Here is a 19,062-nt window from a genome sequence, read left to right on the forward strand (position 1 = left end):
AGAGTTACACTTGAAGGAGGGATACTGAAATGCTAGCTTAGCATTATGTCATCTTATTTGGTTAAAAGTTTGAATTAGATAGTAATCTTTTATGAATTAAGCAGCTGTAGCATTTTAGGATTCTTTTGGAATGATCATAGGTATTTTTGACTCTAAGATTTGTTTATGATGTCAAACACATTTAAAAAAGGTTCATAGGTATATTTGCATCTTCACTCTTTTTTATCAGACCATCTAAGCCACATCAGTGTCCACATTATCATCTTTAGTTAAACAAACAATCAATGTTATAATAGTTAATAGTCATGGCATTTTTGCCACATTCTAAATTCTTCATGTATAATTTTGCATCAAAGATTTGTTTATAGTGTTGGACTCATATTTGGTAAAATTTCATAGGTATATTTGTACCTTAACCCAAAAATGAATTAATGGAGTTGACATTTTTGCTCAATTTAAAAAAATTTATGTGTATTTTTACACCTGAGATTTATTTATGGTGCCAGTCGCACTTTTTGTAAATGATAATGCATAGTTTTGTATCCTTACCATATTTTCAAACTTAAAATTCATTAATTTTGTTTGTATTATAAAATTTTTATAGTTTAAATTTTTCATCATAGTTATTGGAATTTATTTATCTTAGTTTATGTTAAAGGGCTAAGAAATCTTTCAAACACATGTTTTCATCGTATAGTATAAAAGATGTAATTTGAAAATTTATATAAATCATTTTAATTTGTTATTTAAAATTCTTAAACAAATTTTTTTGTTACAAGCATTGCAAAGAATTTTTTTGGCTAGATATTTATGTAAGGAATCAATCAAATTTTCAATTAAGTGTTTTTGTATCTACGTTAATTAAATTATTTAAGTTCTTATCCCAACCTTAATTAAATTATTTAAGTTTCTATCCCAATATAATAAAAACATTAAACCATTAATTATTTGCAAAAATAAAAAATATTATTAAGGAAAAAAATTTAAAAATCTTTAAAATAATTTTAACCAAAACTAGTGATTTAGTACAATGAAGGGTAAATTAATAAATAAGAATTATTAATTTTAATATAAACACTACTACAAAATGAAAAATACTCGACGGTTATTTTGGATCATATTTGACGGTTAAAAATCGTCAACTATACTGGCGTCATATATTTCAACAGCAAATATTTGACGGTTATTAACCGTCAAATATTTAAATCATACTTGACGGTTACTAGAGAAAAACCGCCAATTATTTTGAGATTATAATTGACGGTTCCAAAAACCGTCAAGTATTCTGTAATACTTGACGGTTCCATAGAGTGACCGTCAAGTATTATAAACATACTTGACGGTTATTTTTGAAAAACCATCAAGTATTATTTAATACTTGACGGTTTTAAAAGTAACCGTCAAGTATTTTATAATACTTGACGGTTTTAACTAATAACCGTCAAGTATTATTCATTTTTTTTTAAAAATTCGTTCTCCTTTGCCAGCAACCCCCTGCAATTTTGAAACCGATAACAAAGGCTCATTCAACAGAATCATGCAGGCCAGCATTCAAACCAATTCAGCCATATCCATATATGTTAATGAACCGAAAATATTTTACATTATCATATATATATACATGAACCAATGAAAACCAACTGTGATATATTAAAATTCTGGCAAGTACAAAAAGGTGAACCAATTCCAAAATTAGCCAATTGCCAAAGTTGTGTAATGCCTAAAACTAACCAACAGCCAAAAATGAACCAAAACCAAAATTATATTGAAACCAAAGCTAGCTGTACGTACATACACTGTCTTAATGTACACTTCCCTATCTATGTTGTGCCCACTGACGGAATAAGGCCATCGCCAACTCCTCAACGATTTCTTCCATCTGAGCAGATGAATACACTGTGCAATATGTGTCGGCAAAGTACTGTATGCAACCACAAATTATGACTTAAGTTAGATAGAAATGTAAAGCTACAGTAAGTACAATAATTCTTAAATATATAAATTGAACCTTAACAAATGCATATTACCTGCGTGGGAATTGAGTCAGCATTGTGCAGAATTATCTCCTTCATAAATTTCATCACGCAATATCCACAATGGGAGCTCTTGTTGGGCTGACATGGGCACTGTAAAGAATGGAAAAGGAAATAATATTAGTCAATCATATAAATAAACCATATTTAGTAGAATAGTAAATCATGGTAGTGAATACCTTCACTTTCTTCCACGGGAAGGTATCGTCAAATTGGCCGTTTTTTACCGGGGGGCAGGGTAAGGCCTGATTTGTGCGGTATAGCCACAAAGCCCTGAGAAGACAATAAAATTGAATATTAATGATTGTCAAAAATTTGATTGAAGCAAGAAATTAAATTAAATTTAAATAATACAGATAAATATTACTTGTTGAACAATGAAACCATAAATGGTCGATTGGTTGGATCCCCATGAAGAGAATCAAGATACCAAATCCTCGGCTTTGTGGGATTGACCACAATCAGCATCCAGTGTCCCCTAAGTATAAGAAAGACAATTAGAACTATTACAAATTATTTTGAAAATGAAAGAATTTAGGAAAGTTTACCCTTGACAATAAGGCACCAAAAACAAAGTCTGAGCCCCCGGTGTTGCCCTAGAAATGAAGATATCTAACAAGTCTCTGGATAAGTCTTTCTTCATATTAGGTCCGTGGCCAGCAAAAGTGTGGGGGCTGATAATCTTGAACTTGTCATCAAAGCCACCAGGGGCTATGAAGTTCTTGAAAAGATATCTAAATCAACAAACGAAGATATCAGTAGAATAAATGTTCAAGTACTTAAGTATTTAGTTAAGGTTTTAACAAATACCTGATATAAAAGTTACAGGCATTTGTGCTGGCCATTCCATGCGTCAGAATCTCTTTCAATACTTCATTTGTGACATAATCTGACGAGGGTCGACCGTATACCTCTGGCTCAAACTCTAGGGGAATCATGAAATCCTCGCCATGTTCTAATCTGGCCCCAATTGCATATTCCTCAAGACATATTCGAAATCTTGATGATACCACTTGAATGGGCTCAGAGGGCTGCTTCTGTGGTGATGATAATGAGTGATCACCCAATAGGCTCTTCTTCCCCTTAGACTGACAAACAGACTGTTAGTAATTAAAATAGAGTTTATTTTAAATCAGCTGAATTTGTAGACCTATACATATATACCTTTGAAGGATGTCCTAATGTAAGAAGACGGCCAGGCCAAGCGACAAAGCTACCCACTGCTTGAGCCACTGTCTCTGCATCTCGGGTGGGAATCGAGAGAGCATAATTCGCATCAATAGCAGTGTTCAACTGCACCCTCACATGATCAGCAGGGAGAGGAACATTATGAATTATACTCTCCCCTGGTAAATTGAACATGCGGCCCGTTGCAACAGTGTGATGTTTAGGGCTATCCGCCATACACTGAACGTCCGCTTCACCCTGATTTGTTTAACATAAGAGACAAGTTAGCTAGATATATAAATTATTGAATGTAATTATATAAACACAAGTATTATACCTCAGGTAGCAAGGGGAATGTGCAGCTGTCTTTGCCACTTGGGCTGAGATTTGGAGCCGGCTGTGGTGCTTGATTCTTGATCAACTGCTCGATTAGGAGCGCTTGCACTTTAACCTGCTCCTTTAACTAGCGTGTTTCTTCCTTCAGCTCCATGAACTCAGCAGAGGAAGGCGTGCACGATGAAGAGGGCTTTTGTCGGTACCCAAAGTAATCTCTCTTGGTGACTCCATAACCGACACCCCTAAGAAGACCAGGATGGTCAGGAGTCCCCAATGCCCTCCTCAATATATCCTGGTCATCTGCAGAATATGCCCCCTGCGAAACTTCCTAGGACAAACTCTCCTGTGCAACAAACATTGATATAGTTATTCATACTTAAAGATATTTGACAATAACGTGAAGATTATTTAATTTAGAATAATACTCACCATCCTGTCCACGATCTCCTTAACGCGAGGATTATCAATTTGGCCATCTTTATTTTGCCTGGCCAGTGCCCACAGCATCTGACGTGATACAGTGACATCTGATCCCTCCTGCTAAGTCACCTCTTGCTCAAGGCCCGCATAACCCAAGCGGCCCTTTCGGTAGGGATACTTATTCTTCTTTACTCTTTCCTTATTTTGGGAACTTAATTCCTGCAAAAACAAAGTAAATTCACAATTAAACAATATATAGATTAAACAAAATGGACTATTTAATATCAAAAAGAGCGAGGATTATTACTTGAAATTGCCTATCATGACGTGACGTCACAAAAGCAGCCCAATCCTCTGGTTTGACCAAGTCCCGTATCAAGCTAGGAACATGGGACTCGTCGGCTGTGGAAGGATCCTTCAAGTACTTGTGTGTGACAAAATATCGGAAAGAGCGTAGTGCCCTCCCAGCCTTCCCCTCCACAAACTTCTTCCTGCTCTCATCTATATCAAATGCAGACTGCAAAACATATAAAACAACACATTAGTGTCACGCAGCTTGTAAGAAAATGAAATTTGAGTTATAATATATTACCGATACATCTGTCCAAATAGTGTCTCGCACTGAACGATCAACCCTCCTCCAATGCTGCGCTGTAATGGGCACGGTGCTTCGTGCCACTGCCCCAATATAGCTGATAAATTTATTTGACTGTACAGCTTGTCCTTTCTTATTCCACTGTACGGCAAATTTCTTTCCTTCTGTTCGAGCTTTCACGACCTCTTGCATGACACAAAGGCCCCTCTGTATGCGTGCTACCTCCTCTTGTAACTGTCTCTCCTGCTCAGAGGCATCTCTCGGCTGAGATGGGTTATCAGTGCTAGATCCGCTATCGTCTGCCATCTGCAATGAAATTGAAGTAAACAAAATGAATCAGAATCCATTAAATGAAAATAAAGTCATTAATGACGAAATTTATTTGAACAAAATTAAAACAAATAAAAGAATCAAAGAAAATAATGAGAGAATTTACATGCATGTTTAAGAAGATCTTTTTCTTTTTCTACTCTTATGTTTTTGCATGTTCTTCTTGGTTTGAATTGTTTTGATCTTCTTACGAAACACTTTCCCCCTCTTTGAAATCCATATTCCGTCGTTGTGATCATGCCTGACATACATGGATTGATCTTCATTTAAATGAGAATCAAGTGAGGCCCCTTGAAATGGATCATCTTCAATTGCATTGTCTTCATACCCCATCTCTTCAATATCCATTTTATTAGTCAACAAAACAATAGACCATCCTTTGGCAACCGGGTCAGGGACATAAAACACTTGCGTAGCCTGAGAAGCCAAAATGAATGGCTCTTCCTTGTATCCTTCTTTATTCAAATTCAATTGTATAAACCCTAAGTCATCAATCCTCAATGCATTATTATTATCCACCCATTTTCAACCAAATACCGGAACTCTGAATTCAATGTAATCCAACTCCCAAATATCCTCAATCACTCCAAAGTATGACATACGTGCATAGATAGGATTTTTATCTTTGGCACTCGATATATGCATGGTACTAGCTACAAGAGTTACGCCACTATTTTGCTGTTTACTCCGATCATCTTGTTGTTTAGTATAGAAAGTGAACCCATTCTCTAGGTACTTCCCGTATCTTCATATTTTAGACCCTTTCATAATTTATCTTAAGGGCTTATTCCCTTTCTTTTACATTCTGATTTCATACATAGCTTGTCTGAATGCATAACCTTTAGGATTTACGGCTTGTGGTTCCCTTAGTTCTTACTTTCCTCACTTTTCTTTGTTGACTAGAACAGAATTGAGCTCAGTTTAATTAATAATAACAGTATCTATGGAAAAAGTCAAGGGTACTCTCTCTGTACTAGGTAACCAACCTGAGCATGTTTTTCCATCTTAAACTTATCCTTGGTCATCTCATTCTCCCACTTCAAAGAGATACAAAGGACACTACCCTCATGGCTCAATAACCTTCCCTTAGGCTTGGTCTACCACGACATTGGGAGCGACCTCACTCTACCATAAGCCTTTTTAGGATCTACCATGACCCTGGATTCTCTCACATTACACCTGAGCCATGTTCCATTCTTTGGAGCCTTTAGACTAGTAGACTGAGTTAAAGAATAAGTCACCTATCCTCAGCTAGTAACTTGATTGATTATTCCCTAGAACTGATCACAGACACCCACATTGCCTTCTTAGGCCTTACTTAATCCTTTCCGCCAACTCTGGAATTATTCATCCTTCCTGTCTTTCTTTTTTCCTTAACTTTTAGCTACCTCAGGCCATTTCCCTGTCATTTTGCCCCTGTAATTCTCTAGGCTATTTGTTCATCTCTATGGCCTTCTGGGCTTATCATTATGTCCATGACAGTCTGTCACGCCTTAAGATTCCCTTTCTCATCTTACAGGGAAAGGTCTTGTAAAATCATTTTCATCATATCCTCAGATATTCTATCCTTTCATCACTCTTGGCCAACTTTACTCTTATTAGGGTAAGGTCAACTCCATGAGCCTTACGTTGGCCCTTATTACTCTTTCCTGTGGGAGGACTTATTGCTCACATCAGAGCACATCACCTCAACCACTTTCCCGGCCTTGATGGAGGACATAACACTTTAACAGGTATGACGTCAACTCTACCACTCTGGGAGGACGCACTGTTACCTTCATAATGTTGTCAACCCTATCATAACAGTTCCCTTTCTTTCTCTTCAGAGGACAGCTTGCTCTTGGCAGAGAAGCATCAACTCTGCATCGGAAAACTAGCTCCCAATTTGAGAGACATTCCATGGCCAAGACCTGCTAGTTATTTAATCTCTGTCCTGGCACATTCTTACATGCCAAATCCCTAATAAGGGAGCCTCTCAACCTGACCTGCTCGATCATCCTGGCAATGGCATTTATCTGTAGAGATCTCATCTCTCATATTTCCTACTGGCCTGAGTGCTATGGTCGCACTTCTCATAGATGCCTCAGGGACACAAAGGAATAATATTTAGTCCCCAACGTTATCAAGTATCTAAGCATCTTTGGGAACTTACTCATCTCTCTTTATAAATCAGTTCCCAGTGCAGCCATCAACTTTCACATTCTCATCTATTTCCTTTCAAATCTATCCTCAAGAGGGATCGTGCCTGACTTTAATCTTTCTAACTTTCTTTACCTCTTGACTAATTATTCTTATAGTTAGATATTAATCACCATACCCTCATCACATCACACAGCGAACAGTTAATCATCTTATTGGATGGTATCTAGGTCGGGCACCAAGGTCATCATTGACTCTTCATTCATTATCATCTAACCTCTGTCCCTCTTGGTTTACTATCCCTTAGAGATTTTTACCTCTATTCAGGGATTTGAACAAACCTCAAGCAGCTTGTCCTGTTACCTTGCCTCTATTGGGGTTACATCGATTACTTAGGGTTTAGGTTGCCACTTGGTTCCCTTACTGGGGCACTGACTCATACCCCTAACTGGTCTATTGCACTCTTAGCCACTATCCTCTGGGGGAGTCTTTTGACTTTGACTCATACCCCAGTCAAGCTTTCTCAGCTTAACCATTCCTTTCTTGAGGAGGAGTCTCTTAACAGTGACCACCTATCTCTTAGGTTACTTTTTGTCATTCCTTACACCTCTTCTATATCCATTTCCCTTAGAGAAGTCACATCAGTTTCATAACCTTAGTTAGACCAATCCTGGTAACCCATCACTTTCCTAGATAAGGATTTCACTCATACTGGGCTTTCCTTGAACCAATACTCTACTTACACCTTTATCAAAACCTTTACCAGAGCTTCCGTTCTGTTTAAATAATTGCCAGTACCTTTGCTCTGATACCAAAAAGAAACATCCTACCTTTAACCACCTCAGAGTACGCATTCGTAAGCGTTATAGTTCAAGCAGGTCAAAGTACAAGCCTGTGGATTAAAAACTTCAACATAACTACTCGGATTACTTTTCACTGTTTAAATTCAGATTTTAGGTCCAATTTTGAAAAATCATAACTAATTCAATAAAAATCATATCTCCTTGTATACACATCTAATTGAGGTGATCTACCTCTCATTTTAAAGCTTGGGATGTGTACTATGAATCTACCTAATTTTGTGGCTTAACTCATTTATTTGATAGGTCAAACTAGAGCTACAAACTCACTGCTTCATGACCTACGTTTTATCTCTTAACCTCTTTTTACTTTAATTCTTTTTATTTCTTTGGCATACATAAATTGGGTTTATGGTTTCCCAATCATCCTCATACATTTCTATTCATCCCATATACATTGTAATTAAATACATGGCATCATTGGAATCCATAACATAAATTACATAATAGGAGAATTACACATTGAATAATAACATCATTTATTAACATCAATAATTCTCCACTTTCTTCTCCTTGCCTCTCATGCCATTATTGACCACCATTGATTGACCTAAATGGTTGGTTAGGGAGGGGTGAGATTCGGGGGAATCTCAGTAGCAAACACTACCTATAAGCATGCAAGACATAATGCAAATGCATGACATGTTATAACATTAACACATGAATGCCATGGAAAATAAGCTAAAGCATTTCATGCTTTCATAACATATTGCCAAGGCAAAACATAGCATAAACTTGCAAACATAAATTTGCAAACATTTCATCATAGCTTAGTCACATCATGGCAACACAATCACATCACGCAAGCATACATATCAAGCACACATTACAGGTAAGTTCACTACCTTGTAACATAGCTTTTCTCTTGCTTTTCCTTTGATTCCCTTGTTTTTCCAACCCTATGGATTTTCAGTCAACACCATTAAACATCCTCTTGGATGTTCCAAGGTTCTAAACACATCTATGCACAAAACAATCAAAATCCAATCCTAACTATTAAGAACAGTCAAGGCTAAACAAAATCACAAATTAAGGGAAAGTTGGATTTCTTCCAAAATCAACACAGAACCTCATCAATTTGGTGCAGCACCTCTTCATAGGATTTCAATCATCAAAACTGCAATCACACTAACCACCAAGCTAAAAAATAACAAGGGAGATAGAAACTACATCAAAAACAGCACACATACCTTGTTTTAGAGCTTGATCTGGCTTGGGACCACTTACCTTTCTTTCTCCCTCTTCTTTCTCTCTCTAGAAACCATTTTGTAAGAGCTTCCCCATGGGTTCCTTGTGCTTGGATGAAATGATAGGGAGGGGAGGGGTATTTATACAAAATAAGAATGAATCTCGTCCGTTGATCTTAAAAATACGGGGCTTGATCTGGACCGTCCATTTTCTCTTTTTATCTTGTGATGACCTGTCCAATGACATCATGCTTACCTCATCTTGATGACATGATGCTTACATCATCAAGCCACATGTCTTATCCAACCGCACATATGTCTTGCATCCGACTGTACATGTGTCTTGCATTCAACCGTACACGTAGTACCTTCTTTTCCCATCTAACTGTACACTTGTCTGTTCCATATTCCTTCATCATTTTGGCATTAAAATAGGAAGGAAATTAATATAAAATTCATGCAAAATATAACCCTTAGGCATTACTCTACCTATTTTGCCATTTTGCACCGTATTGGGTACTTTTTTTTGAGTCCTGACTGACTCGGTATCTTGGGACATGTTTTAGCGTCATTTTCTCATCTTAATTAAGTACATATATGGTGCCATCTTGGAAAAGCATAGATGAAAATAATTAGCTCTACTGACAGGCTACTTAACCTTACTGAGGCTCCGTTTGGGTGACATCCCAAACCATGGTTTGGGGACCCAAACCATGGTTTGGGGAATAGGTCACCCAAACACCCCCTCCAAAAACAAAAACCATGGTTTTGGGTCAAAACCATGGTTTTGGAAAAAGCAGAATTTTTTTGCTTTTGGAGAAAAAAGGGAGAATGTGAGGGCCTATATGATATATATCTTGTTATTTTTTTTATAAACATATTTTTTTTATAAATATATTTAATCTTATATTTTATAAATATATATACACATTAATTATTTATTAATTATATTATCTTATGTATTATTAATTATGTTGGTAAAAAACATATTATTAACAATTTTATTCCTTCAAATTAAAATATATCATAAAATCTATTTTTTCTGTAATTATCATATTAACTTATGTCTTTTTTTTAGTAATTTGTATATATAAAAAGTGCTTTTGATAACAACTATCCAAACACTCTCACTTCTCAGAATCACTTTTTTACAAAATCTATTCTTCACAGAATCTATTTTCCCCAGAATCTATTCTCCAGAATCACTTTTTCAAACCACGGTTTGGTTTTATCCAAACACACCCTGAGTCACACAGTCGAGATTTCACTATAACGGGTAGACAAAGGACTGTCTAAAATATTTCCGCATTGCGTTCTGATTTTTATGCTGTCCATAAATATCTTCTACTAACTCAGCATGATGACTTGTAGGTGTCATGATTGCATTTGGTGACTCAACATGGTGACTCGTAGGTGTCATGATGGTCATTAGATATTTTCTTTCTTCTTTTCCCAGAAATATTATTAAATAATACTTAATCAGGGTTACCTTCTCTGAATTCTTTCTATCGGCTTATAACTACGTTGATTTGTCTCTGGGTTTCATTCTTTCCCTTTCATCACGGGAAATTCCTCTAATTTTTCTTGGGTCAAAAGTCAAACTCTAAACAGCTATTTGGACTTTCCTCGAATAGGGTATATATAGGCTTTAAATTTAATTAAAGCTCACCTTGTCAGTTTCTGGGGATGGAATTAATTTTACAATATGTGTAGATTCCTCAACTACTATTCCCCAGGTTTTCCTGATTATTTAAGGCCGTCTTATAGCTTAAATAATTCAATTTAAGTTACTATCTCAAATTGTCCAAAACCCTGAAATGACTTCACGGCATTTCCGTTATTTCTAGCCTTATATCGGTGCTGGGATCTTATTCCTATTTTTCTAGAATTTTTCTTAGTCATTTGGGCTTTTTTTGCTAACTCTGAGCATTGGCCGACCTAAACTTTTATTATTTACAATTAGGTCCCTATTTGGCTTAGGAATCTTTTCTTTGCAATTTGGTCCCTCCTTAGGCCTAACCTTCGGTTATCTCTTATAAGTTTCTAGCATAACCTCTAGCCCTTAGTTGTTTCCAGTTCATCATTCTTTAGTCCCCGAACACTATTGTTTTACACATTTGCCCTTGGAAAATCTCTTTTTCCTTCCGAGGGATCTGCGGGATTTTCGTTGCATTGGACTTAATAATTATCCTTTCCTTGTGCTATTACTTGTATCTATGAGCCAAAATTTAGGACGTTACAGGAACTCCCACACTGAAGCTCATTCACAGCGATGAAGATTGCAAAAAAGGCATTCTTGAATCTTTAGGCCTTGCTACTCTATATTTGAGTCAATGCACTTCTTTTCTTGATATTCCAAGGTACCTACAAGATCAAAATAACCATATGTAGCATCAACAGGTGCAAGGAATCTACATCAAATAAGAGAAATCCCGAAATGTGCAAAACATAAAATCACTTTAAGTATACCAAAAGCTATGAAAGATGCAATAATGCCCAAGAAACTAGCTAAGTGCTCTCAAAATGCAAGGTAAAAACATTATACAAATTTGGTCCAATTAATTCCCCTTATCCAAAGCTTAAATCAATCTAAACACGAGGAAAAACTAAGACACCTTAAGGTATAAATGTAATGGCTCAACCAACTATTATTATTAAGTTAACACAAGTCACAACCTAGAGATGCAAGGCAATTAATGTAAGGCAAATTTAAGCAAAGAAATTCATTCAAGGTTAAGTGTTTAACTCATCTCTCCAAAGGGAATATTTCACTAGAAACACACTTAAACTAGGTCATACCATAAGCTTGTAAGATTGCTAAACTCATCATTACTATGCATACTTATACTAACAAGCCATCTTAAAACAATAACTAAGCTAAATGCGCTATAGGAAAATTAATCTAGGTGTCGATTCCTTATGAGAGCCAAGTACAAAATAATAACTAACTAAGTATTAATTACAAGTTAACTAAGAAAAATGACATAAATGAATTAACTATCCTAAGCTAAGATAGACTAACTATTGTTTATGATTTTTTGGTTTTATTATGGAATGGATGATGGATAAAGTGAATGTCCTTGATGGTTGGTTAACTAAACTTCCTTATTCCCCTTATGATAAGTTTAATTGCATCTTACTAAGCCAAAACTCTTGGTACCTAATTAACATTGTTAGCCACCTAATCGGTTAATTAGATAAAGTGTTTTAGGACTTGGCTTGAATTTAGATTTACAAAGGTCCTTTTTAACTCTAAACAAAATCTAGACCTAGAGTTCACATTAAGAGCATTAAGAACATGGCAGCAATCACAAAGCCAAAGGACTTAAACATAATCACAACTATTAAACACAAATCTAACACAAGTCTCAATCTTTGGATTACACATGCTAGTATCAATCCTCAATACACACATCAATTAAATTACAATCAATATGTAGAGAGGAAACTAAAATCAAACCCTAGAAGCTCAAAGAACTCATAATAGCTTTATCAACATCAAGGAAGGGATGAACTCATGAGTTTATGGCAAAAGAATAGCTCCATCAAATCTTAGGTTCTCCTTTGGCCATCAAACTCTAAAATGGAAATGGAGAAAGATTAGACTATGAAGAATGATTGGAGGAAATTAAGGAGGGTGGACCAAAATGGTGGTGGAATATTGGATCTAGATAGAGAAAGGATAGAGAGAATGGAGAGAATCGATTTGGAGTAAAGAAGTTTGAATGTAATGCATTCAATATGAAATTATGCACTTCTAGTTTCAAATTTCAAATTTCAATGCATTCACCATAACCCTTCTATCAATTTACCATGGTGCCCAACCCAAAACAATATTGCCTTGATAAGTGATATGATCTCCTTTAACGATGGCTTTGTTGTAGTGACTGCATCCTTGTGCAGTGGTGAACTACGAATAATATGCAAGATATTAATCTAAAGCCACCTACAATGCAAACCAACCTAAAAGATTAAAAGCAAACACATATAAAATCACACTAAAGAACCAAAAACACACATAAACCTCACAATTCATTTCACTAACTCTTATCTACAATGACCCTAATTATGACCAAAAATATACATTTATAAACCACAAAAGCATAAGTTGAGGACAAGAAATATATGCAAATAATAAGACTTATCAATTTCCTCACATTTAACTTTTTCACTTTTGTCCAAAATCACACTTAGCTGAGGTTTCCATACAAATGACACAAAAGACACAACATAAAATTCACTTCCCCTCACTTAATCCTTGTATTGTTCTCAATGCAAACCAAGCTAAAGATAAGTGATATATCCCTATTTTATTATATATTTGTATATTTATTGGGGATTTTATTATAATTTGAGGGCTTAATTGCAATAGTTGTCAATAATTTGAGCTAAAAAGGAATTATATAAATAAATGCTAAAATGGGTCTAATTGTTATGTTTTCTTAGTTAAACTAATCTACACGAAGGTATTTCTACTTTCTTGTGTGTTTCAGGATAATTAGGAACTTTTAATTTAATCTAGGCCTAAGACACAATTGCAAGGTGATAAAAGATTAAGAAAGGGGGGCTTTGGAGCCCAAATGAATTGAAGAAAAACGTAGGTATCGATGAACCAATAGATTTCAGGGCCTTAAGGATGCATTTGGGCCAACTTATAACATAGTTAGGGCCCATACATGTTAATTTACCACTTATACCTCTCAGATAGGCCATAACACCTCCACTTAAGCCCAAATAGCATCTCTTTCATGGTCCTATTGTTAAAAAACGTGGTTTACCATTAAGGAAGGGTAGGAAAGTGATTTCACAAGGTTTTCTTTCTTATCAAGTCAAAGAAGGTGGCACCTCATTAATGAAGAGCAATTTTGGGATTGTAAAAGTAATTAAATTAAAGGAGGAATTATTAATATCTAATTAGAGATATCTAGTTAGAGAATAGCCTAAAATATCTTCTTTAAATTAACTATCATTCCAAACCCTTCATACTTCCACTCCCATTATGCCAACTAAGCTTCTCATTATCCTTAATTCAAATAAACATAAGTCATCTTTTATCTTAATTGAAATATTAATTTGATGACCTATTTTCCAAGCCACATCAAGAGATAAAAATCCTATCCTCTATTAGTTAGGGATTATTTTATTGTGTCATGGTTGTATTAATTCATGTGATTATCTTTTGTATATGACACCATTTAATAGTTTCCGAGGTGATTATCTTAGATTATTTGTATAGGATAATTTATTCAAAATATGTAATATTTAAATAGATTATCCTAGGATTTATTTGAATACTATGAAGATAATCATGGGAAAATCAAGGACAGTATAAGGAGGCTAAATCATTCAAAAATCAAGAGTCCAAGATGAAGTAAAGATCATAAAAAATAGATTGAATCTTTATCCCATAAGGAGGCATGGAGATGGTTAGCCAAGGCTATAAAAAGGGGTTGTACACTTCTCACAAGCATCCACTAAGGCGTTAAATTCTCTCTATTTTCATCTTTATATTTTTGTTTTTTTCCCCTTTATCAGTATGATGTGTTCTAGCCACATGAGTGGCTAGTCTCCTTGTTCTTGAGGAGAGATGTTGTGGCTTGAGTCCCATGCTTTAACTTGAATAAGTTGTAACTAGAGTTTTTAATCTTTCATATGTAAATTTTTATGATTTCCTAGTTTTAGGTTTTGAAACTCTTATATGTGGTTCCATTAATTATTAATGTGAATTTCTTTTTTAGTTATAATTTGTGAGCTTATTTATAAATTTTTTTTCCTCTCATGATTATTTCATGTTATTCTAATATGTTATTTTTAGGGTTGCATGAGTAATCATGAATTAAGTTTAGCGCTAGCTTACTTTTGAAAAATATATCATTTGACTTTTCTCATTTTAAGGAATAAATTATAATCAGAATTGAATTTCACATGCTAAGTGGTTCTAAAAATAATTATTTGGTTGATATTTATATACTAGTTCTAGGTATAGATATTAATTAAATAGTTATGACCTACGTGTTTATCTAGGGTTTATATTTTGACTTAGTACTCTTCTTTTTATTAACTCTTATTAACATTTGGGCCGGGATAGCCACACATCGATCCTTGGAAAGCTCATCTTATCAGTAAAGTTTTTCTTATTCACTATCTCCTATTTTTACGTTCTCTTTACTTTCTTATTCACCTTAATTTAAAATCAACATTCTCTTCTACTCTTTAGTCCTCTTTAATCTCGTAACTCAACTTAAAAGTTGTTTTAGAGCCAAGCTTTGACTCCATAAGAGACTAACCTAGGGTTAGCTCCTATATTGCATAGGGTTAATACTAGTAACTTATTTGAAGTGCCAGCAATAAGTGTGATCAAATTTTGGTGTTGTTGCTGGGAAGTCAATCACTTTTTGAGCCCTTTTTAAGTTGTTGTTTGTGTGATTTTCAAAGCTGTGCTATTTATAAAATCTATCTGTCTGTGATTTCTGTGCATGAATAGAGACAAAACCCTTACGCCTATCGATTTGGAACTTGAAAGAAATTTTCATCCTTAGAGAATAAATATTTTGTAAAGAATTGAACAGTTTACCCCACCTAGTAGGTCTGGTGCAACTATCCAAAGTAGTGACTCTAGTTTTGCTAGTAGTTCTTATTGTGAAACTATCCCTACTAGCCCTAAGTATAATCAAATATATAACATAATGGCTAAAGCTCCATTTGGTTGTAACCTTGACCCTAGCCTTAATAATAATATACCCGAGGAAGAAGATAGACTTAACCATGAAGAGCATGGTGAGAATAGATTACGTAGTATTAGGGAAATGAATTCTTCTGTGGGTTATTATAACCCTATGCATGTTGCCTATCTTAACTTTGAATCTGATTTTGAAATTCGTGGACCTCTTTTAATCAATTTGCCTAAGTTTCATGGTTTGGCAGGTGATGATCCACACAAGCACTTAGAAAACTTGATGATGAACTGTGCCACCACAAAATCCGTAGAGGCTAATTTAGAAGTCTTTTAGAGGGTGTTTTGGCTAACTCTAGAAGGAAAAGCTCGAGATTGGTACCGAAGACTACCACATCACCTTACCAACACCTTCACTTCATGGGCTGACTTGAAAAAGGAATTCTTGGAAAGATTCTTTCTTGCCTCATGAACTGCAAACCTAAGAAATCAAATATACTTAGTAAAGCATGAGACCCAGGAAATCTTCTATGAGTTCTGGAGAAGATTCCAATAGTTATTGAGAAAGCGCCCCCATCATAACATCCCTGACAAATAGTTGATTGAATAATTCTATGAGGGATTATTGGGCAATAAACGTGCTACTATAGATGCCACAGCTGGAGGTTCTCTTTTGGACCTCATAGTACCAGAAGCTTAGAGAATCTTAGAAAAAAGAGTCCTAAATAGCCAGCAGTATAGCACTAGAGATCGTGATGGTAAATTAGTAAGCTAGTTGCTTGTATCATCTAAGCAAAATCTTGACATGAGCAGCGTTGCTGAGCAATTAGCCACTTTGACCACTACAGTCACAAATATGCAAAAGAATTTATCTTATAATGCCTCTTAATCCACCCGTTCTCATGAACTTTCAACACCTAGTTGCGATTATTGTAATTCATCATTGCATGTCACTAGTGTATGTCCTAATAAATACGAGAAGGTCAATACAATGTATCAGGGACAAACAGGTAAATTCTAAAAGCAGGACCCCTTCTCTAACACTTATAATGAAGGGTGGGGAGGCTATCCTAATCTTAGATATGGAAAGGGAAACAATAGTCAAAAGAGGTACCAACCTCCCCACTCTAGGTAGTTGTAACAATTTGGGAACAATCAAAACAATTCCCAATTAGTGCTTCAGGATGATGACAAGATGGCCCTCCTTATAAAAACTATGAAGGATGGGTTTACTTATAGTGATTCTAGAATAGTTGCAATGGAATCAAGGATTGATGCTAGAATTGCCACTTTAGAATCTAAATATGACAATATAGCATCTTATATGACACAGTTGTCAAACTCCTTGAATGAGCAGCAGGCCAGAAATGGAGGCAATATTCCCTCTAATATTGTCATCAACCTAAAAAACTTGAATGCTATCACCTTAAAAAGTGGTAAGAAGGTAAATTTCAAATAAGATGGCAATGAGAAAGACGCCACAATGGGTGTCCCCTACAACACCATTGAAGACGTTGTGAAAGCGAAAAAGGGTATTACTGATTATGTCCCTTCAACCCCTGCATATGAGAGCTTGAAGGAGAAAGAAATCATAGAGAAAAAGAAAAATGATGAAAGCATTCTTTCAACATCAAAAGAGGTAAGTATCAATGATATTCCCTTTCCTGATTCTTATCTCATTCATAAAAGAATTTCTAGAAAAGAACAAGACAAAAAGGTGTTTGAATTGTTTAAAAAGGTTGAGATTAATATTCCACTATTAGAACTAATCAAAAGCGTACCTAACTATACTAAGTTTTTTAAGGATCTATGTAGTCAAAAGAAAATGTAAACCTAATGAACGAGTACATATTAGTTTTAATGTGTCTGCTTTGTTTAAACCTCGATTATCTGTAAAATGCCAAGATGTTTCTTAAGAATTGCTTGTACTGTTATTAATATAAAAGAAGGCTCTATCACCATGAAAATTTGGGATTGGAAAATATCATTTAACATGTATGAAGCAATGATACACCCATATGAGGACTATTTTTTATTAGGTGTGAATGCCATTGATTTGGCAATTGAAGAAGCATCTGATGATTTTGAATTAAATGATTTTGCTCAAATATCACATCTCTTCTCCATCCTTTTCTTTTTCTACTTATTCTTGTGACAATGAGAGGATATGTGCTGCATGCTTTGAAACTAAAACTTTTCTCTCCACCTCATATTCATGTTCTTTTATAAGTAATGACTCCGAGAAAGGTTCTTTGATGAGTTTTGTAGGTTTACAGGAGTTGGTGGAAACTGAAGTAATAGCTGATCCCTCTTGTCAAGTTCCTTTACCAGCACATATGTTCCAAGGGAAGTTGGAATCAAAAGAAGAGGAGGTGTCATTCCTCAACATCAACCTCAACCTCACTACTTCTTCTTTATCCTCTTCATCTGACTCCTCTGCTTCTTCTTTTTCATCTTCTTATGACTCCCTTATCCCTGGAGACACATATAAATACATGCAAGAAATACAGTAAATGAGCAAAGAGGAATCCAAGATAGATGGAGCTATGGACAAAATTAAGTCTATGATTGGACAAATTGAAGAAATAAAGGATGCCTATCTCCTTAATGAAAAAGGGAGTATCTCTAATTCCTCTAAACTCCCTCATTTGATTTAATCTATTATTCAACCACCTGAATTTGAGCTTAAACCCTTTCCCTCTAATATGAAGTACGCTTTTCTAGATATAAATGAAAAATTACCTGTTATTGTTTCAAACGCTTTAGCCTTAGATCAAAAGGAGAAATTAATTGATATGCTTAAAAGAAATAAAACTATTATAGGTTAGACTTTAGCTGATATACCTGGAATCAACCCATCTATTTGCACTAACAGGATATTACTAAATGAAAATTCTAAACCTGTTAGGCAACTTAACGAAGGCTTAACCTACTTATTTTAGATGTTGTGAAAAAGGAAGTCACTAAACTCCTTAGCACAGGTATTGTATATCCTATCTCTAATAGTGAGTGAGTTAGCCTTGTTCATGCTGCTCCTAAAATGAGTAGCATCATTGGTGTGAAAAATGAGAATAATGAATTAATGCCTACTCGAATGCAAAACTCATGGTGTGTTTGCATAGATTATGGGAAATTGAATGAGGCTACTAGGAAGGATCACTTTTCCCTACTCTTTATTGATTAGATACTTGACCGTTTAGCCGGAAGATCTCACTATTGCTTTCTAGATGGCTTTTCAGGATATTTTCATATTCCCATAGCACTAGAAGACTAAGAGAAAACAACCTTCACATGCCCTTTTGGCACATATGCTTATAAAAGG

General features: G+C 35.2%; 1 protein-coding gene and 1 long non-coding RNA gene across 2 annotated transcripts; both read right to left on the reverse strand.

Annotated features, from left to right (window-relative positions):
• Positions 1-1,678: 1,678 nt before the first annotated feature.
• Positions 1,679-2,109, reverse strand: LOC114755498 (uncharacterized). The gene is made up of 2 exons (XR_003741311.1): positions 2,028-2,109; positions 1,679-1,921 (listed from the first exon to the last, which is right to left on the reverse strand). It is a non-coding gene; the product is annotated as an uncharacterized LOC114755498 (long non-coding RNA).
• A 468-nt stretch (positions 2,110-2,577) lies between these two features.
• LOC114755511 (uncharacterized) lies at positions 2,578-3,272 on the reverse strand. Its single transcript, XM_028944399.1, has 3 exons — positions 3,198-3,272; positions 2,844-3,121; positions 2,578-2,767 (listed from the first exon to the last, which is right to left on the reverse strand). The coding sequence occupies exons 2-3, from the start codon at positions 2,969-2,971 to the stop codon at positions 2,578-2,580; spliced, it is 318 nt and encodes a 105-aa protein (XP_028800232.1). The 5' UTR covers positions 2,972-3,121; positions 3,198-3,272.
• Positions 3,273-19,062: the final 15,790 nt, after the last annotated feature.

This window comes from Neltuma alba, unplaced genomic scaffold (genome assembly GCF_004799145.2).
Source record: "Neltuma alba isolate B1F8T4 unplaced genomic scaffold, ASM479914v2 tig00010280_pilon, whole genome shotgun sequence".
In the NCBI taxonomy this organism is placed as follows: domain Eukaryota; kingdom Viridiplantae; phylum Streptophyta; class Magnoliopsida; order Fabales; family Fabaceae; genus Neltuma; species Neltuma alba.